This window comes from Branchiostoma lanceolatum, chromosome 15, assembly GCF_035083965.1.
Source record: "Branchiostoma lanceolatum isolate klBraLanc5 chromosome 15, klBraLanc5.hap2, whole genome shotgun sequence".
Classification (NCBI taxonomy): domain Eukaryota; kingdom Metazoa; phylum Chordata; class Leptocardii; order Amphioxiformes; family Branchiostomatidae; genus Branchiostoma; species Branchiostoma lanceolatum.
In genome coordinates, this window is record NC_089736.1 from 18047191 (window position 1) to 18068751 (window position 21561).

At 41.7% G+C, this 21561-nt stretch overlaps 1 protein-coding gene across 8 annotated transcripts in view; it reads right to left on the reverse strand.

Annotated features, from left to right (window-relative positions):
• The window catches only part of LOC136449264 (supervillin-like), a 134964-nt gene that overhangs the window by 44113 nt on the left and 69290 nt on the right, over nt 1-21561 (reverse strand). For all 8 annotated transcript variants that reach the window (XM_066449222.1, XM_066449220.1, XM_066449219.1 and 5 more), the window contains 3 exons: nt 20736-20890; nt 19981-20100; nt 17742-19737 (listed from right to left, as the gene is read on the reverse strand). In XM_066449222.1, coding sequence (XP_066305319.1) covers nt 17742-19737; nt 19981-20100; nt 20736-20890 — 2271 coding nt within the window. The remainder of the gene's footprint in view (nt 1-17741; nt 19738-19980; nt 20101-20735; nt 20891-21561) is intronic.

Consider the following 21561-nt stretch of genomic DNA (forward strand, 5'->3'; position numbering starts at 1 on the left):
ACGCACCTCCTCCAGACAATGCGCTGTCATGCCCCCGTGTGCACTAACCCAACAATTTTCTAACGTCAAAATGACTTTTTTTTTAAATACAGAAGTTTAAACTTACTTGTTCGACATTCTTTCGGCATGTCACGACCTAAATGCTATATACCAGTCGGCCCGGGGGCGTGACAGCGCATTGTCTGGAGGAGGTGCGTGCAGTTTGTTAGCGGTCCACCATAGGCAGGAAATTCGCACCTCTGTGCCAGGGCTCTAGCCAGCCCGAATTTAATTCCGTAAGCCCAAACTTTTTGTATAAACCTAACATATCGAGCGCCGAAGGCGCTAGGCGTCGCGCGGTAGGTGCGACAATTCCTGGGGGGGTCCGGGGGTATTCCCCCCGGGAAATTTTGAAATCTAGACCCTCTGAAACGCTATCTCCAGCATTTTGAGGGGCAAGTTTTGCTGGTTAACAAAGCTTTGATAATGCCATCTATTTTGGTGAAAAATTACTTGGTGAAAAAATACTTGGGCCTTCGTTGTATACAATCGGCAAATAAATGAAATTTAGCACCACAAAACTTGATTATTTATTTGACAAATATACACGTAAATAAAACATTTTCAATACCGGTCCCGTTTGCGGCCTGTAATTAATATAACAGGAAATGAGACACCCTACTTTAGACAGAACGCCCTAAAGACGTTCAATGTTTTCCTTCCATGTTTTCAATGGTCGATTTCTCCGGTAACTTCCACTTGATTTGATCAAAATTTGTCGAATCAAGCCAGCCCCATCGTCACACCAAATATCAATTTCCGAGAAAATCTCGCGGATTCGCGCTTCAGAGAACGTCTCGTGAACTGCGAGACTTGTATGTCATTGGTCCATTTTCCGTGACGCGGCGTGAACGAACGCTGTTATTGGTAGATAATATCTGATTCTGAGGTCTCAACACCAGTTTTCGCGGGAAGAAACTGCGTGTCTACGAAAAGCTTTAACAACGTTACACCAAAAAATACGGAAAGCCTGGTAACTACCGGAGTATTGCGGGAGTTTTTTTATGTGGCTATAACTGGCGGTGAACCGGGAAAACAACACAAAAACGTCAGCCCGATGCGACCGGCCAGAATTGTAGTGGGGATCTTCCGTCACGATGCTGATTTTCTCTCGGCCCACGAACCACTGGCAACCACCGCGCCTCCGTTTGTCTGCTATAAAGCCACCTTGGGGTTGTCAATTGTCGCCGGCGGAGATAGAAATGGTCTGAATCGACTTCGCCTCAAGCTTCCGCCTCTTTTCTGGAGATCTTTGCAAAAGTTCAAGCCCTGTCTATACCTTTTCTCCCTTTTGTCCGTCAAGGTTTACGGATAGGTTTTGAATTTTTCCCGTAACACGCAGCAAAGTTCTGTAAATTTACGGCAAAACTGGCGCTGGCTAGAGCCCTGCTCTTTGCCAAACGCTCCTAACGTGATTTTAATTTCGCTTTGAGCCGCCATCTTCATGCAGGCTCTACGGGTAAAATGGTTACAGTCTGGCTGATGGTTACGGGCTGGCTGCAAAAAGTGTATTATAAGCCCCAAAAAAGGCCCAGTAGAGCCTGCTATGGAGGCTACATGTGGGTGGAGTTTGAGAGCTTAGCAACCACAATAAACTTAACCCCCGGCCACCCATAATGTTGCAGACAAAATGACAATTCAAGCTAATGTAATATGAGAGCTTAGCATGAGCAGTTACTTCATGTTAAAATTATATCTTAACCGTGTCAAAGTTATATTTCAGTGCGGTTGATTTTTTTCTTCACAAACAAAATGCAATAAAAAGTTAGAAATGGATTCTCATAATTTTCAGGCTGTGAATAGATTTTGGGCCATGGAGGAACTTGCTTATTACTTACTTCAAACAGTCTTAAAAGATAATCATCCCATAAATAAGTCAGCAATCAAAGTAATTTGCATTTAGGACCATATCAACAATGAAATGTTGGAAATCTGGACCTAGAGCACAATTTTAGAGATGACTGTTACAGATAATGTTCCACTATACAACCATGGCTGTTTTCCAGGCTTCACAACAATTCCATGTGATTCATTCTGAATCTGAGTGCTAGCTGTCATTTTATTTCAAGTTATACTGAAAGTTGTATTGATTACATGTTGATGGAAGCCCCACCCATTGCCTCCACTGAAAGTGTTCAACATTGAACATTTTTACTTCTTGGCATGCATATATCACATGTCATTTTGCCCATTCATTACTAGCACTGGAAAAATTACTTCAGAATCTGTGGTTTCAGATCAATCCCTACTCTAAAATATGAAGGCCTGCGAGCCAAATATAAATGTGCGCAATATTCAACCTATCTTTAAAAAAAATTTAACCTGGCAAATATGAATATTATTCTTCCTCTTCTTTCGTACTACTTTCAGCACAATATTTCACTTGGCAAGTATGTGGTTAATACATTTTGAATGGCCAGAAACTCCAATTCTAAATACAACATGCATAACAGATTCTGAAAGCTACGGGTTGCACAGCTACAATGTGAAGTGTACAGGAACATGCAGTTGAAAAGTACAGCTTTATCACTTGAATTTTATTTGAAGATAAATACCAACCCTGACTGTTCTATCTTCATGGTGAAAGTAGGCTGGCTGCAGAAAACAAGCTTGACTGTAGACTAGTACTGTAGTTGAAGTCATGGAACACTGACAACCTGTTTACCCAATCAATAAAAGGCTTTGGATACTGTGTCAGGTTTGCAGAGGAGATGACCTTTCCCTGCGTGACACTTCACAGACTGTCACCCTTAATCAGTACCAGACAAACACACAAACAGGCAATGAGGCCCTGATCCTGTTACATCTGTAGTACCCTAGGTTGTGAAAAACCGTTAAAAGTGTTAAATTGACTGGAACAAACATAATTTACCCATACGATGTTACCCCCCTCCCAACCTCTCGATGAAAACCAATTAACTTACAAAGGAAGAACACCAGCCAACAGGACTAGCACACAAGACTATCATGACAAAACACAACACAACACAACAGTACAACGAAACACTTAGATGAGGTCACTTGAGAGGGCTTGAGGATTGATAAGAATGTCTCACCCAACCAGCACCTCAGCAGTAGTGTGACTTGCCCCACCAGTGACCTTTGAACTTTGGCATTTTTTTCTCTACAAACAAAGGCCTTGAAATGGCCTGTTCCATTCTTCCTTCGGGGAGGCACTGTACCTTGTGTTGTGGTACGATGTATGTACACTCAAGGACATCATCCTGGTACTTGCAAAGATGAGAAATGAATAATGAGCTATACTCAGATCTTTTGTAAATACAGTCAAACCTGTCTATAGCGGTCACTCAAGGGACTGGCGAAAACTGGACGTTATGGACAGGTGACCGCTTATTGAGAAAAGGTCGATTAATTGACCACGAGAGACATATGTTTTCAGTACCTAGGGACCATACGATATTTAGCGGGGGGGAGGGGTGGTGCGTTAGGGGGGGAGGGTCATGGAAAAATTTTTCGAGGTGGGGGGGAGGGTCATGGAAAAAAATTCCGGGTTGGGGGGGAGGGTCATGGACTTTTTTTTTACGAATCCGTTGAATTGTTGTGCATAAACATTATGCTGTGGGCCGACAAACTGACGCTGTAAATAGCCCGCTATGCTGTCTTTTCACCCAGCGTAGCGGCAAAAAAATACAAAACTACCGTAGTAAACATGCCGAAGCACACGTCCAGCACGCGCCTCCACTGTTTCACAGGAAGCTATCCAGCTATCAGCTCTAAGGGAGGTACCAAATTCTAAATTAGCACCCCGCCTTACGCTCCGATATTATCTCGCAGCCCCTCCCACCCGGCTACTCTCCAAGCAGGGCATGGGTTTCGGCTGGTTTTTGACGTGTTTTTAGGCGTTTTTGTCGGACTTTCTACCTTGCCATCTTTTTTTTTGTCTAGACAAAGTAGAAAGCCCGGCAAAAACGCCTAAAAACACGTCAAAAACCAGCCGAAATCCATGCTCTGCTTGGAGAGTACACCCAACAGCATCGCGCCAAAACGTAAACAGTAGCCGACATGGCCGAGTACGACTCTCTGTGACGATCAGCGGGGTGGGTCCCGGACTATTAGAACAGCCGTAAATGTATCAGATTCAGGGTAATCTCCTTATTTGGAAGTTGATAGTCCGCAGTTGAGCAACACAGAAGCTGTTTTTTTTAACGTAAAAGACCCCTTTCTTTGTCAGTGCTGGAGAGAATTAATTTTCAACTGCATTTCTGACAAATTTCTGGAGCAAGGTTATGTCATTTTTCTATCCAGAACAGTGAATTGATGCACAGAAAATTCATTTCTACCAAAGTAGGAAGATAATGTTTCAACTAAATTGATAAGCTTCGCCATGATTGGACGATTCGGCTGCTTCAAATTTGTGGCGCCGCCCACGACTTTCCTTGTTCCCAGGGCATCTAGTCTTTCTGGCGCCTTGGCGACTGTCATCAAAGGCTGCCGACTGTCAATCAGCGGCAATTTCCTGGGAAAATACGTGAGTTGGAACTACCAGCGAACTTCTGGCGACCGGTGATTTTTACGTTCCTTGAACTTTCAGTTCCACGTTTTCGGTAGTAGTTACAATTTGACGCAGAACAGCGGTTTCGGAGGCTTCCTGGAACGGCGGCGTATATATTTGGGCAATCTTGGCGACAAAGGGACTTTCCCCGCAGAGAGAGTTACGTCGCCGATGGACAACCGCCTCGGCGGCGATTTTTCTGGAAACATGTCAGCGTTTAAGCGTGGGAATACCAGGAATATCGCTTCTTATATCGCACCGAAGAGAACTTCTGACAGCGACGATATTGTAGCGCTTCGACTTCGGAGAACGAGACGGACACAGCCAAAAAAACGGAAAACTGGTATCGACTATTGATATTTTTGAGTAGCTGAATAAACCAGCGAGGTTAAAATCTCCTTGAATAAACTATCGATATTGTTGTTTCTGAGTTTTTAGTTGTCTTTTACGGTTTCACCTAAACTTAAGTATTGTATGTCAAGGTCCTGTGGAGAATAGAAGTTGATTGACTATCATGATTATCATAAATATGACCCTCAAAACTGAAAAAGAAGCCTTCTCAATAGCCTAAAAATGCAAGAGCTTCCGGGGGGCTTCGCCCCTGGGTCATTAAAGTTTAAACTTCCTTTGTTTACCAGCAAAATTTGTTCATCAAAATTCGGGAAATAGCATTTCAATGGTTCAAGATTTTTAGATTTTCCTGCGGGTGCATGTCGCGCCTCCCGCGGCGAAAAATATGTCGGAGGGCATCGTCCCCCCAAAATCAAGCTGTTTTTCTTTTTACAATAGAGATGTCAATATATCTGCTTGATTAAACTTAGCTTACTCTTCCAGCAAAATTTGTCTCTCATATAGCACTTCAAAGGGTCCCGATTTCAAAATTTTCTCAACTGTCTTGCCCCCTATACAATTTGATTTTTTTGCTGCCGCCTCTGGTACCGACAAGCGCTGGTTCCCGGTTCTTGTTTTATAGCATGCGTCATCAGCTATCCCAAGTGGACGCCCGATGTCCATATACTAGTATGTAGTAGTTGTTTTATAAATGGGGGTCGTTTTTCTACCATTTTTACACGATACCTGTAGGGGGAGGGTCATTGAAAAATTTTTCGAGGTGGGGGGGAGGGTCATGGAAAAATTTTTTGAAGTGGGGGGGAGGGTCATGGAAAATTTTTTTGACCGGACTTCCAGTGCAATACCCCTCCCCCCCCGCTAAATATCGTATGGTCCCCTACTGAGATACATTCATTCACATAGAGTACGCATGTATACATGGCACAGGTAAGTCACGATTTAGATTTACAGTCCGATTGTTGTTCATTTACTTCTTTAATGGGCTGGAAAAAAGAATTATTGTATCTGCCAACTCCAAAATCCTTGGCCTTGCTTGAGCTTCATGTCTGAACAGACCGGAATCGCCATACTCTACTCTTGATCCTTTGCGACTGCTTCGCTACCGGCACACGCGCCACCAACAACTTATAAGCATATGAAACAAAGTCTTTTGAAGCAAAATGCCACCTATAGTTAGTAAAGAACAAAATACATGTTGCTCTGTTGCCACTTTAATACTGTACGTTTTCGACCGTTTTTAGACATAAAATTGTGGCGATAGTTTCCTTAGTCTGTTGTTGTTGTGGTTCGCTTCCTGCATGGCTTGTCATGATCAGCTTCTACCATTATGCAAATATGGTATTCAGAAGAAGGTAATTTTTTTAAGGCTTAATATCTCTTTTTTTTAGAAAATTACAATAGCCCAAATTCCGGTCCCCCGAAAGTGCGAAATGGAACGAAATGGAACGAAATGGAACGAAATGGAACGAAATGGAACGAAATGGAACGAACTAAAACATATGTGACATTATGAAATGAAATACCAGTAGATAGCGAAATATAAGGAATGTTGTAACATTCACAGTAGACGGGAACAGGAAGTAAATACATATTATAACGTGTTTTATTTCTTGAATCTGTTTGATAATAGTAAATACAACGTTTTGCCGCGTTTGTGTGGCTACATTCTTCCCTGAAAATGGGAGCGCCGCGTGGAAAGAGCTCGGCCGCTCTTCCTTGATTTTACCAACTATCTGCAAATGACCTGCTGCAAATAGCAGGGACAACCAGCAAACGGAACTGAGTATCGAAGTAAGGACAGAAGTTGGTGGTAACATTGCATCTCATAATTCACCAAGAGGGCATGAGGCAAGCGTAATTTCATTATTTATACAGCGTGTTTGCGTGTTGTGTGGACTGTGAAATACATGTCCTGCTCGTTCACACCCTCCCTTTGTTTTGTCGTGAACAAGGAAGCAGAAATGTATTCAGAGGTAGTTCTCAGTCCATGTCCGTGATTGAATGGAGTGTGAAATGTCACATTGGTGGCACAGCGCAGAGCCGCATTTGCATATCATTAACGGAAGGGTCCATTCTCCGACAGCCGACCAGCCGAACAATTGGTTGTATAAAAATCGTTGTTGCGGAGATATGCAGCTAAGTATTAGTTATGGACTAAAACCGTTTGTAAATAAAACTTGAAAGTCGGAGTTTGATTCAACCTGTCGGTAGCACGCCGGCCCACGTGCACAGTTCCGATGCGCTGGCAACATTGGCCGTTCATTTGCATGCGGGGCTCCATTTGCAACACGCAAACACGCTGTATAAATAATAAAATTACGCTTGCCTCATACTCTCTTGGTGAATTATAAGATGCAATGTTACCACCAACTTCTGAATAATCTAGTCCTTACTTCGATACTCAGTTCCGTTTGCTTGTTTTCCCTGCTATTTTCAGCTGTTCACTTGCAGATCGTTGGTAAACACAAAGGAAGAGCGGTGGATCTCTTTCCACACTGCGCTCCCATTTTCAGGGAAGAATCTAGCCACATAAACGGGGCAAAAACGTTGTATTTACTATTATCAAACAGATTCAAGAAATAAAACACGTTATATTATGTATTTACTTCCTGTTCCCGTCTACTGTGAATGTTACAACGTTCCTTATATTTCGCTATCTCCTGGTATTTCATTTCATAATGTTACATATGTTTTAGTTCGTTCCATTTCGTTCCATTTCGTTCCATTTCGTTCCACTTCGTTCCATTTCGTTCCATTTCGCACTTTCAGGGGACCCCCAAATTCTACATCATGGTAATGTCATTAATATTTGTTTTGAAGCTTTTAGTAAAGTCATTATTCTCAGTGATAGCTTTGCAGCAAAATAAATTTAACACACTATACCTCCATAACAGTGGTGTCTTCCGATGACCTTTATGCTGCTCAATACCAGCGCCATTATGAAAATCGGCCGAGATACGTTTTGAGCACATTTTTTAATGAATTCCCGGGGAAAACGGAAATTAGGCTGGCAAACAAACATTTCACGAACTTAGTGCATCAGATACATGTGCGGGGTGTATTTTCTAAAAAGCTGCCGTAATCTTTGTCAAGTCGAAATGCACAGAAATGGTAAATTTTGCTACGATGTATAAATGCAGGCCAACTGTGAAAAAATATCACAGACTTTGCGTCAAACCATGGATGTTCTAACAAAGATAAAACCGTCTGGTTTTCTTTATCATTATCTTACTTGTATCAAGTTGAGTCCACATGAATTTGATAACTGCGTGAAAAAAGATTTTGAAGCCGGAGTGCGGTGGCGATATGGCCTCTACCGGCGCACCCTGACCGTTATCGGCAGTGTTACTGTCCCCTTGGGACCGAAAATTGTGTGGCCGCGACCGCGTTGGACAGGCGACCGCGTTGGACAGGTGGCCGCTATAGACTAATTCTTAATGCATATGTTAATGGGAAAAATCCAAGGGGCCGACAAAAAGTGACCACTATAGACAGGTGGCCCCTATGCAAAGGTGGCTGCTAATACAGGTTTGGCTGTATATACAAAAGAGATCTAACAGAATACATGCCAACATAAACAACACTGGCAATAAAACATTAATTGCCTTTGACACGGTGGCATATGACAAGAGTTGAACATACAAATGTTAGAAACCTCAAACCCAGGGAAAACTGTTTTAATTTGTGATTTAGATTTTTTGCACTGTTAACAGGATGTTCCTGTTGTAAAGGTTTTTTTCTTGCAGGTTCCAATGCCTAGTCATAAAAGATGGCACTGAAAACATATTATTAACCTTCTTGGCAAAGGTACATGTGACAAGGGAAGCTGCTACGAGACTTGACAATCGGGAGACCAAGAATAGACCTTGACCTTCATCTTCCCAAAAACCTACGCAAATACCAAGTATCATCACCACCAAATAAGTACTTCTATCAATAATTGGCATGCTATCATAAGACGCTGCCTGCGGATCGCCAGCACTGTGGCAAAGGAGAGGGTAAGACCACAGGTTGAATATGCTTGCAGTGTTTCGGGCCCACACACCCAGGATCAGGTAGGCATGAGGGTCGAGATGGTGCAACGACGGACTGCCCGGTACGTCACAAACAACTACCAACGCCCTAGCTCTGTCACAGCCATGATTGACAAACTGGGCTGGCATTCTCTACAAAACCGGAGGAGAAATGCCAGACTCATATTTCAGTCCCTCATGCGTCTAGACTTGTCCCGGCGGCACGATGCTCCCGCCCCCCCAACCACGCTCTTAAGCTGCAGGCCATCGCGAGTAAATCCTACTACTGCAGGCTCTAGTTCTTCCCTCGGACCACCAAAGAGTGGAATGAACTTGAGCCTGGTGTGGCGGAGGCGGGGTCTCTCCCCCAGTTCAAAACTGAACTGGCGAGGGCCCTGCTGCATTGAGTCGCCCCATCACGTCCTTGTATATAATGTAGATATTACTATATAATACTAACCCACTGAAGTCACAATCACCTTTCTTGTCTTTTACACACACAGAATCAGTTACCTATGTTCATTAGTGTCCTTCCCTTTTTTCCCTTTGTTTATTCATACCGGTCACTTGTTTTATTACTAACCCATGTGCAACCCATTGATTGATGTGCGCAGACTGCCATTAATCTGATTAACACCAGTCACTTGAGATTTAGAAAGACACTAGCCATTTGGAAATTCGAGCAAAGTTGATGTTCTACCTTCAAGTAAGACATCAGTGCGTAGCTCTTAGTTTACTGAGTATAGTGATATGAAAATCATTATTCTGCAATGTTCACAACTTATGATATCATTGATGATAAATTCAAGAAAACTGCGGGAAATTGAAGCACCCCGCTTTCTTTTTTGGTCATCCCGATGTGTGAAATTACAGCCCCGCAAGGAAGAATGCTTCTTCCCGCAAGGAAGAATGCTTCTCCCCGCCGGCCTACTGTTCTTACCCCCCCGGGAAAAAATGGCAAAAACTATGGAACCCGACGGGTTTGGACAAGCCCCGGGGAACAAAAATTCAGGTCCAAGAGGTGTAAAAGGCGTGAATTCAGCCAAACGTATACAGCGGGACAAAAACTGAACCCGCCGGGTTTGCTATCCTCCCCGCTATCCAACATAACATTAAAAGCCAGGATAGCACAATTCACATCCCTCTGTTAACTTTGAAACAGTCAGTATGAGCATTCTGAAAATGGCCACCTCTTCTCATCCTGAAGCAGCCCAACTGTTTAAAAGTTCAATAAGTGTTAAACGTCCGGAAATAAATCTCCGAATTTTTATCCAGGTGTAGAGTTTGAATTTCTCCTTACAATAAGTGTTAAGTTATACCAGGCACAGCTTGCACAAAATCATTGTTGGTACTTGTCTCACAAACAAACTAACCTAGATTTTAGACAGCAAACTTTACTTGGATGTAAATAGTTTCTATCCTGAAATCATCAAGCAATCCTATGGACACCAGACACATTATACAGCATGGGTAGACCTTTGTTTTCTACACTAGCACAAGGAGTGTACAATGGCCTTGTTTTCTGCTTTGTCTTTCATTGTGTGGGCTGTGACTTTATGCATACAGAGGGAAAATGTTACAGTCTGACCACTAGGACCTCCTTGGTCTGACTATACACTATTAAATACCTGGTGCTTTCTCTAAAATAATGCCGTAAAATCTACTCTCTCAGTTTGTTTGTTTTATTGGGATCTCCATTAGTGTTCAATTATCACAATCTTACACTTAGTATATTCTTCCTGGAGTCCATTCACATTGATACATTAAAATCAAAATACAAGAAGAAAACATATCCAAATGATAGACAGTCATGGCCAAAATCAAATGTGATACAACCTTGAACCTTGAACGAGGACATCTGTGATGTGATACAAGACATCCACAATTGACAGACAGTCAATGAACAAAATCAAATGAGATGCAATAAAAAGAGCGTGAGGGGTCAGAGGTCAACTTGAAATACATTGTACATTCAGCTACCACCAGTGCTGTAATGACTGCTGTAATGGCTTATTTGTGTACTTTTGTGTAATCAGTCTTTCTTTGAGGAATGTTTTGAACAGTGAAGGTGCGGATGTTTTTATGTGTTGTGGAAAGGTGTTATATGATTTAATACATCTGTACAGAAAGGTTCTGGTAGCTGAGGTGGTTCTGGGTTTTGGCAGTTTGAAACCCCCTCCTTGTGCAAGACGGGTATTGTGTTGATGTGTATTGTCAATTCTCTGTAACCTTTTATAGATAGCTTCTGGTTTTTGGGCCTTTGTGAAACATAGAGAGAGTGCTTGTGTATAGTCTTAGGCTGGACCAAGTAATCTTTATGGATGACGTCCTTTGGAGACCCTAAATCAAATGCGAGACCGCAAAAAAAAAAAAAAAAGGGCCGAAAAAAACAAGATGCCTAGATTTTAAATATAATAGTCGACGACACATGTTAGGACACAAATTGAATGAGAGAACACAGTGTAACAACTAACAATTCTTTTATGCATCATGAAAACAGCAATAATTTGAATAAATCAGTTGAAGTTGAACAGCAGTTGTTGTCCTGTCCTGTTTCTTAGGATTTGCAGCACTGTCGTAACTCTTTGATCATAGTTACAGGAAGCGGAATTTCTTGTGTTTTTTTCTGGGAACAGACCAAAATCAATGCGCGCGCGGACGTCATCCATAAAAATTACTTGGTGTAGCCTTACATTAACTTTGGGCCAATTCAATCTCCTGTGCATGTTATCTATGTTGGAATCATACTTTGCATTTAGGACAAGTCTAGCTGCCTTGTTTTGTAAATTGTAGAATCTGTAGTTTATTCAAGTGAGATTGAGAACTAGCCGACAAGAGGCAAGAGCAGTTGTAATCCATGTGACTTAGGACAAGTGATTGTGCGACTGTTTTTAACGTGTCGCTCGTGAGGTAGTCACGAGCTCTTGCTAGTGCTGCCAAAGCGCTTGTCATTTTGGATTTAACTTTGTCCAGGTGTAGACTAGACCCCACGTTAACTGCTGGTCCATTTCAATCCCTAGCAGTTTCGCCTGCTCTACCGGTTGGTTCATTCTGTTGAGCATCGAAAGCTGTAGGGTTGGCTTATGCTTTAGTTTGTGCCAGCTAATTGTTATTTCAGCTAATTTTAAAAGTAAATGCTTGGAAGGAAGGAATCCTTAAGAAATCAACCACAGGAGGGATTGTGAGAATTTTTTGTTCTTTCAGGGATGTCTGTATTGGCTGTGAATATCCCAATTAATGTCAAGGTGTGAATCACCCTGATTTGCATAGAGCCAAAAGACAATCGGTACATGGAAATGATTTGTATACATTGATAGGTAAACAAGAATCATGTGGGATTTTAGGATTGGGGAAGTAGGACAAATCACACCATCTCTTATATTATAGCCAACTGCTTTATTTAACAGAATCTGACTTGAATCTTGTACCTGCAGCCATGGCCAGGCATGACTATTGTCAACTGTTGAAAAATATGTCTTAAAATGTTTAATAAGTTAACTGTTGACAAATGTGTTAATCAAACTTGCAATATAAGAAATTAATTTGATACTGAAACAAATTCACACAAGTGAAAAAGCACTAAATGTGCCATCCTTGTTGAAAGATGGGTACCTCTTGGGTAGGATGTAAAAAGCAAGGAGGTCCTATATATTATATAAAACCTCCTTGGTAAAAACTAAAAGCAGAGGCCCTGTTGAAGTTAAAAATACTGACTTTTCTTTTTTTTTTAATTGACAGTTCAGCCTATCAGTCCATGATTTAGGCACATACATGTAAGTTTGATGGGAGCACTGTGCTCCAAAGAAAACACCTCCAGGTATACCAGCTAATTTTAAAAGTAAATGCCAGCACTCTTGGAAGGAAGGTATTCTTAGGAAATCAAGCACAGGTGGGATTGTGAGAATTCAATTTGTTCTTTCAGGGTTGTCTGTATTGGCTGTGAATATCCCAATTAATGTCAAGGTGTGAATTACCCTGATTTGCATAGAGCCAAAGACAATTGGTACATGGAAAGATAGAATTTCCTCAGCTACCAGGGATGCAGTACACATAGGTGTTGAAAAAAGCAGAGGTTTCTGTCCGGTGGCTAGGAGTAGCCACGATTTTTAAAGTTTGCCTCAAGGGCATGTGTGCTACCCAGTCGTAATGGGGAAGCAAGATCAAAGGTGCAAGTACATTCATTACTTCTGTCAAGGACATTATATAATGTCCTTGCTTCTGTATAGAAAAATATTATCTCTTTGCTGGAAGGGAGCTGATCTGTAGAGTCTGACCCTGGGTACATGCAAGGTCAGGTATAAAACCTCCTTGGTACATGTATGTCAAACCAAAAACCTCCTTGGTCAAACAAAAAAACAACAACAATATATGGCCTGAGGACTCAGTAAAGGCTTCAACACACCCTCTTACAATCACACAAAAGAATAATCAAGGAGGTTAAATGTATATTTAACCTCCTTGGAATAATAAACTGTCTAAGATCACCTCGAGTCAAGATGCAGCTTGGAATTTGAATCTGGCTTGGAGCGTTCAATTGTTCACAACTTAACCACTGCAAAATCTCCCAATAAATGGAGCCAAGTGCTTTTAATAATCACTGGTTGGTCTGACCTGGTAGTCATGCTGTACATATAGTATAAATATACCAAGCCTGAGCTTTGTGAAGTGAGAGGGTGACTGGCTGGCTGGCCAGTACATTGCCTTAAATTTCTGCTTGAAGTTCCAATATGACCAGTCTAAAAATTTAAAATGGTCCTTCAGACCAAGGAGGATGAAAGTGAACCCTGCTCAGACACTAGTGAGCTGTAGGGACGATAGGGGATGCACTTGAACCAATTGGTTAGGGGGTATAGGGCAGCAATCTTTTGTCTTACAATGTTTTCGAATAATTTTTTTTTCGTTCACAGTGAAATGTTGCCTGGATCCCAGAAGTGAATTTTCAGGTTTCTGTACTTAAATATCAGACCTCAGCTTACACCAATAAAGTTTAAACCTCTTTGCTTACACACTGACTAATAGTAATACCAAGACCTGGGGGCCAAGGCTAACATGATCTTCAATCAAGTAGTTGTAGGGTAGAAAATTTCTTTTTTTCAGTATTCTGATCAGCCCAAGGATTTCCAGGCTCCCATCCCATGACCCAAGGCAAGGCCAACACATTAGCTCAAGATTTTTTGATTAATTTAACCCTTTTGACACTCACAGTATACACCCTGTGTGATAATTACTTCTGAATCAACTTGATAATTTGACAGCATCACTGCTTGTCCAGAACAAAAGCTGACCTAGTTATGAAGCCGCATAACAAAGAAGCGAATAATTACTTGAATTTCCTAAATGAGGATACTTCTTGCTTTGAAAGTGAGCTCTACCCCCTAAGTTCCAGGATTTGGACCTGTTACCAAAATATTACCTAGAACAAACTCTAGTTTGCCTGATGGTTCGGTTCATATGCTATGATTGTTAAATGTTACAACTTCATATGTGTATCAAAGACAATTCAAACTCTACAAGTGGATAAATTTGGAGATTCACTCTGAATCTCATTCCAGTTCCCGCACTACAAAAGTGACCTAAAGGCATCTCTCCTCAGCTTTATAACACCTTGAAGTACAATGTAAACCAAAAATGATAAGTATGTCACCAACATGGCTCGAAACATGAGATTTGGATATAAATCTTGAACTACTAATACTATATTGAGTAGTCTATTTTGTAGGTTAGCACGTGCACTGTCTGAAGCACAGTTCAATTCAATATTCTTAGTTTATTATTAGGCAGCCCCTGTGGGATGATTGGTTGATATTTGGTCTGTGCAAGGAGGTTTAATCTTGATTAAACCTCCTTGGTCTGTGCATTATTAAACCTCCTTGGTCTGTGATCGCTAATGGACAAATATCAAAAGCATATACATGTATGTTTAAAGGACCTTGGATAAGCATAAGGTCTGAAAGTTTCAAACGTCTTATGATTTTTAATCTATTGGGTACCTGCCTGTGGCACTGGCTGCAAATACACCTGATATTATTCATTTGTTTTGAGTAATTGTGTTTTGGCAGGCGCGTTTTGGCCAGAAAAGACACACGGTTTGATCGGTATGAAAGCAAGAAGATCATATGTAACCTAATAAGTAAAATTCATGGAGATCTTGGATTAAAGGTAGTTTAAAACATTCAAATTGTTTTAGGAGATATAAATTGGACCCCTGTGGAATGAATAACTTGGTTATGGTTTTCCAGTACCATACTTGGTTATCCACAAGGAGGTCAGAACCTCCTTGGTCTCCAAGACTCATTTTCGATGCAATTGTCTTTGAAGAAACTCAAATTATCTTTCACAATTGTGAGCACTGAGCAGTCATGTTATACAGAAAATATAAACAGCAAAAATGCACAGAAATATGGTGAAGTGACAAACTGTGTGTAAATTGTCATCAGCTGCCCTGCTGGGAAGCCAGTGGTTAATTACCAGCCTTGTGTAGTTGAAAAACAACACAATTGACATTCATTGGACTAGTTCAGGGCTGATTTCAGGAGCTGTCTCTCTGTCCCGGGACAGATTTTTGCTTGTCGGGACAGAAAAAATTCACCCAGACCATCCGAAAATCTGAATTTTATGACAATTGACCTTTAAAGTTAAAAGAGACCTGGTAAAATTCTTTGGTTCTATCCTTCCAAACTCAGATAATTTTGTTCATGTCAAAATGGAGCAGATCCTCTCCTTGTAGCAATGCCATGCGCTTGTGATTATTCAACTAACTTAAGTATGTGAAGAGAAGACCCTCCAAAATATCAAGAAAATGCATTTGGTGTCGGACGGGTTTAATTTCGTTCCGACGGCCCTGCTGTTCAACCCGGCGGTATCTGCCAGTTGCAGTTCTTTTCATGAATTTGTCATAAAAGTGCTAATTACACAAGCTAACCAGGTGTGAATTCTGATTAATTCAGTCATTCTCATGGTGCTGATTGTATGGCATTTGCATTCAGGGTGACCCGTGAACCCGGCGGGGACACTTGAAGGTACACTTCGGGGACACTGCGCAATACCGACAGGAACACAAATATTCCCGAGTTTTCATTCTGAACACTGCGGGATAAGCAATGTTCAAAGTCAAATATCTCGATAAATTTGTACGTTGTGACCATAAAAAATGAACCTGATACTCAAGATAACATGATCTTTCCAATGGTATGTAAAACTTTGATGTACATCAAGGAATAAAGAAGTTGAAAAATTGGGATTTCAACCTGACTGCCTTGAAATTTGGAAAGTGACTTTCTAAATTTCAGGTGACTGGTGTTTGATGTAAATTGAGCTTGCCAGTACCAGAGAAGAAGAAGAAGAATTGTTGCCTACAGCCCAACACTCCTACGGCAATTTGGCTATTCCATTTGTTTTAATGTAGAAATATGTAACTTTTAATTTTCTATGGCCACAAATCCAATAAAGAAAGTTTTTTAAACATGTTTTGCTTTCTAATATGAGCACACTTGTTCGTTAGGCACTGAAAAAAATGTCACGAAAATCCGACCCCGTGCACGATATTTATGGCATTAATGACTGCACTTATTAACTATCCGCAAGAGGCCCTCTTCAGCCGCCAGTGCCTGACCGTATCACTCAGGACGAAAAAGCGTCTGACAATCACTCAGATGCCGAAAGTTTCCTACCTAATCCTGGCAGTAAAACACAAGCTTTCATCTCAAATCCTTTTTATAGCAAGTGGAGTCGATAAAAGGGAATTTATGATCGACATAAACACACGCTTTTTGGGCCCATTATTTTTTAGACCGGACTACTTTAGACTGGACACTCGCAGTAATACAGGCATGAGACCTTTTCAAATTTTGGTCCTCTAGCAGCTGTGTTCAAACTGCAGTTTTTCAATGATATGAACAAAGGGCAACTCTTGTTAAGCATGTTTATGATTCTTGTATCTATAGGCCTGATGAAAAATATTTGAATTATGTAAAAATCTTACAAACCAACACAACTAATATTTAGCATGAAAGTTCATCTGTGTTGGTAGAATTCATTATTAACTAAGATTAAACTTTTCATGCAACACTGTAAAGAAAATTTGGGTAAGTCCCAATTTCTTTACAGTGTTGGATGAAAAGTAACATTTATTTCTTCCTGTAAAATGATAATAGGAGGTGCAAGAACAAAACTGTATCCCTTTAGATTAGATATAATGATTGCTGTACATATAATACCGAAAACTGTTCTTTCTAATAGAAATAACTATTGTCAACTCTATGGAGGTGAGCATCAAAGAACAGAATACCAAACTAAAGGGCTATCCCCTAGGGTCTGTCCTTCCAACCCAGGAATTTTGATGCTTAAGATTGAAACTAATTTCATCAGCTCTCCTTGACGTTTAAGTCTAAAACTTCATGACCTTTCAATCAGATCATCAACAGTGCCACAAACGTAAGAAGCATTCCAAAATTTGTCAGCATTTCAGAGCTTTAAATTTCAAAATTACCCTGCAGCCCCCGAGATTTCTTACACCTTGACAACAAAGCTTGTACTGCTTCATCAAGCTGAGAAAAATTTGGAGCTGTAGAGAGTACACTCAAAGAAATTCCTTTGACTTCAATTTAGGGTACCGGTGTTCCCTGATCACTACATTTTCCCCCCAGAAAACCCATGCTCTCCTCCTGGTGTGTTTTGAACTTACTTTATACTTTTAAGACAGAACAGAGACATACTTTTGAAATGACAGATGCTGAAGAAAACCTTGCTTCAATCAAAATACAAAATAGATTCAGCATCATAGAATAGACTATTCTCCTCACCAAACTGACAGAAAATCTACTCACATTTCTGATGCAGTCCCAGAGGATTTCTCCATTGCTGTGATGGGCTGTGTGCGAAAACGTTCATCTTTACGCCGTTCCTTCGATGACATTTTCATCCTTGTTCTTCCATCCTTGCCTACAGGAGGTCCACCCTTGGCAATAGCCTCAAACTTGGAGACCTTTTCCCCCAGCTTCTGTATCTTATCCTGTCTCTTGTGCCCAATCTTTTCCTCTAGTTTCTTTGTTCCTTCCTTCAAACTCTTGATCTTATCGTCCAGTTTGCGAGCACTTTCCCTCAGAGATTCTATGACAGAGAAACGGGGGGATCCTGGGGTGGGGGGCTGCCTGGCTACCTCAGACATGGGCTCTGTTTCTAAGTCCAATTCCAGAGACAAGGGTGGCTTTCCATGGAACTTGGTGGGTTGAGAAGTAGAGTCAAACTCACTGCTGTCCCCAGACCTACTTGTAGGTTGGATACTGGAATAGATGGCAGACTGTTCAGTCTCTTTCACGACAGTTGAATCTTTCTCTTCTTCCTCTGCTACCTTCAGTTCTTGTTTCATCATCTCTCTGGCTTCCTCAAAGACATCTTTTGCATGCAGTTCCTTTTCCTTCAAAGTGGTGGCAGGTTGTGGGACCACCTTTACAGCATGTATGACTTCTTTCCCGGTGTTGACTGGTTCCTTCCAAGATTGTCTGGTTTCTTCTGTGGGTTTTGCTACCTCTTCTGGATACTGTTGTTCTTCTTCAATGGCTAAATCAACTTCTCTGATAGCTGCTAGCTCTTCTTCTGTGATTTGTGCACTTGGCCGTGTTGTGGTTTCTTCCCCTGAAACTGCCTTTTCATCACTTCCACCTTCTGATTTCTCATCCACTGCTCCATCCTTTGACGACACTGTATTTTCCATCTTCAAACTGTCACTTTCCTCCAATGCATCTACCTTCTTCTCAACTTTGCGATATTTCTCACTGATCTTAGCTTCAATCTTAATGCCCAGACCCTCTGGCTTTGCGAGCTTGACCTCTTCCACCTGTAGTTTTGTTCTTTGCTCCAATCTCTGCTTCAGTTTTGCCAGTTTTTCATCTAAGGTACTCATATCTCTTGGTGTAATTGCTGCCGATGGCTCCTCTACTACCTTCAGCTCCACCAGCTTCTCTGCACTACCTTGGACTTTTTTAGGCTTTGTCTCTACATTTTCTACAGATACTGTACTTGCCTCTTCCTCCACCCTTAGCTCTGTCACTGGGGTGGGAGTCATTTCGTCTGCGTCACCATTGATTTCTTCTGCCCCAGCCTTCATATATGTTAGGAAGCTGCTGTGCTTTCCCTCCACATCGGAAGTATCCGATCTAGAAGAATCTGAACTTTTCCCGGCGATATGCAAGGCGAGACGTTTCTCCTCCCCTCCCAACTGTCGCTTCACCTTGGAAGGCAGGAGAGGCCTTTTGCTCCTCAACAAAGCTTCAGCCCTGGAGGGTCTGGGATCATCAGACAGCTTCTTCACTCGGCTGGAGTGATTGTCTGACATGTGTCCTCCTTCATACTCAGATTCGGTTGTTGAGTCAACTGCTAAATCATCCTTTCTCGGAGACAGATTTTGAAATCGTGAAACTCGAGGAACACCAGATAATTTGTCTACATCCTTGACCTTGAGTTGACCCTTCTTTACCTTCAGCTCTGTTAGCATCAAATCTAGCTTTTCCTGAGTTCGAGTCTCTCCACCGACTTCTGGGGCTTTCTTCTGGGTACTACTGGATTGGACTCTCTCTTCCTGGTAAGAAGGCTGCTTGGTGAGTTGCACACCTTTCTGTGTCTGCTTCTTGTCCGAGTCAGAAGTGTCTTCAGTTTGTGAACTCATGCGGTCTCTGGGCTCTACCACGGCAGTGTCCACGTAGATCCTGCTGGGAGAGGCTTCCCTGTCGCCCCCTGACAGCTCCTGTGGAACTGCAGATAGCTGCCCGTCAGTGTAAACATCTCCAGGGGCAGCTGCAGTCCGGGTCAAGTCAGGAAACTGATCTGTACAAAAAAAAGCAAAGAAGCTTTGGGTAAAGTCCTTCAAAAGCACATCTGTATTAGACTTAGGTTAATTTTCCTGTGGTGTATGATTTTTTGCAGCTTACTTGCTTCAAAACCATCTTAAAACATAACATGTAACAGAGAGAGAGAGAGAGAGAGAGAGAGACAGACATACAATACATGTGTCAGCAGCAAAGAGCCTTTGCATATTTTGTCAATGCAGGTAACACCAATAATCCTGACCTTCCTCGCCTGGCATGTTGAGTTTAGACTTCCTTTTCTCTTCCTTCCGCCTTCGTCGATACTCTCTGCGCTCTCGGTCCCGCCTTCTACGCTCTGCTACTTCCATGTCACAAAAGTCCCCTAAAGGAGACACAATGTTTTAACTGTGAGTTAAACTTATGAGCCACTATGGTAATGTTCTTAGACTTGCACTATTATTGTTTATGTCACCAACATACATGTATGACAGTGTAAAAGTCCAAACTCTTACTATATTGGAGAATGCGGAATTACAATAATCTGCATGCTTGTGACTTAAAATGAAAACATAGAGCAAATGTTGAAGTTTTTAGTATTCTAAAGTTCACAGATTTCGTGGTCACTTCTCCATTGTATACTCACTGAACATGCATATAGACATCTATAGGAATTTCCATGATGTTGCTACGACAGTCACTGTAACTTAAAACTTTATTGAATATTCACAACATCGCAGGCTGAGACAATTTACAGCTATTGTAATGACTTGTCTCATTGTGAATAAATACAAATACAAACATGTCATCATTTAAGAAAAAAATCAACTGTTAAAATTACACACTAACACAGATCGAAGGTAGACTTGACACTTACTATGATTTTATCTGTGAACTTAAAAATACGACAACCAATGATTTTCACTGTGCCTGTTTCACCAAGGCATTTAGATGCCGCAAACGTAACTGAATTTACAGTAACTATGTTGGAGTACTGCTACTACTGTGTGTGTACCATACCTGCATGAACCCTTCTTGGCTGTGATTCTGCTCCCTCAGTCCCCTTGGAGAGACCACTACTCTCACTCTGGTCTTGGTCTTCAGTCTGTTCCGCACAGGTCACCTCGTGCACAGGCGCTACAGTCTGGTCTTCAGGACCGCCATCCGGATCCGGCCTTTCATACATTCAACAGGAAATGTTTTTACCACGACATCCACATGATGATGGCATCCACCAAGGTAGCTTGTTCTAATGCCTTGGTTACAATTGCCTTGGCCCATCTAAGCCCTCATTGATCAGGCTGGTCTTGAATTCAGAAAAACATCGGCTGTCGTGGTCACAATGAAATTTTCCTCCTTGCTGCCCTGAAGGGGTCCTGTTCATTGGTCGGTGTCTGACAGGCACCTGTCAGATGTCCAGTGTCTTGAAATGACCCCTCTGGGGTCCGACAGGGTGCCAGCTAGTTCTCACAGCCTGGTTGGGCAACTACAGGTCAAATTTTTTCACTGGGACCCAAGCTGATTGTAAGTCAAAGCTAAAATCAACTGGAGGCCCAGAAGAGCCTTAAAATCCAATAGGTCTGCAGTTGCATGTCCGTTGGGCCCCACCCAAAAGGGAAAACAAAGTAGCCTGTAAACTATCCAATGGGGCCCGTTTACAAAATGTGAACAAGGCACCAGGCAGGACATTACTCCCATGAAATATACATTTGACACGTAGAAAGTGTGATCTTTGTATGAAATGAATAGTAAGTAATACAATAACTGTATACTGTATCATTACAGTAGCATGCTAATTGAACACTGAGAGATAATGTGATGACTGTTTTTTTGACCTTGTCGTCAC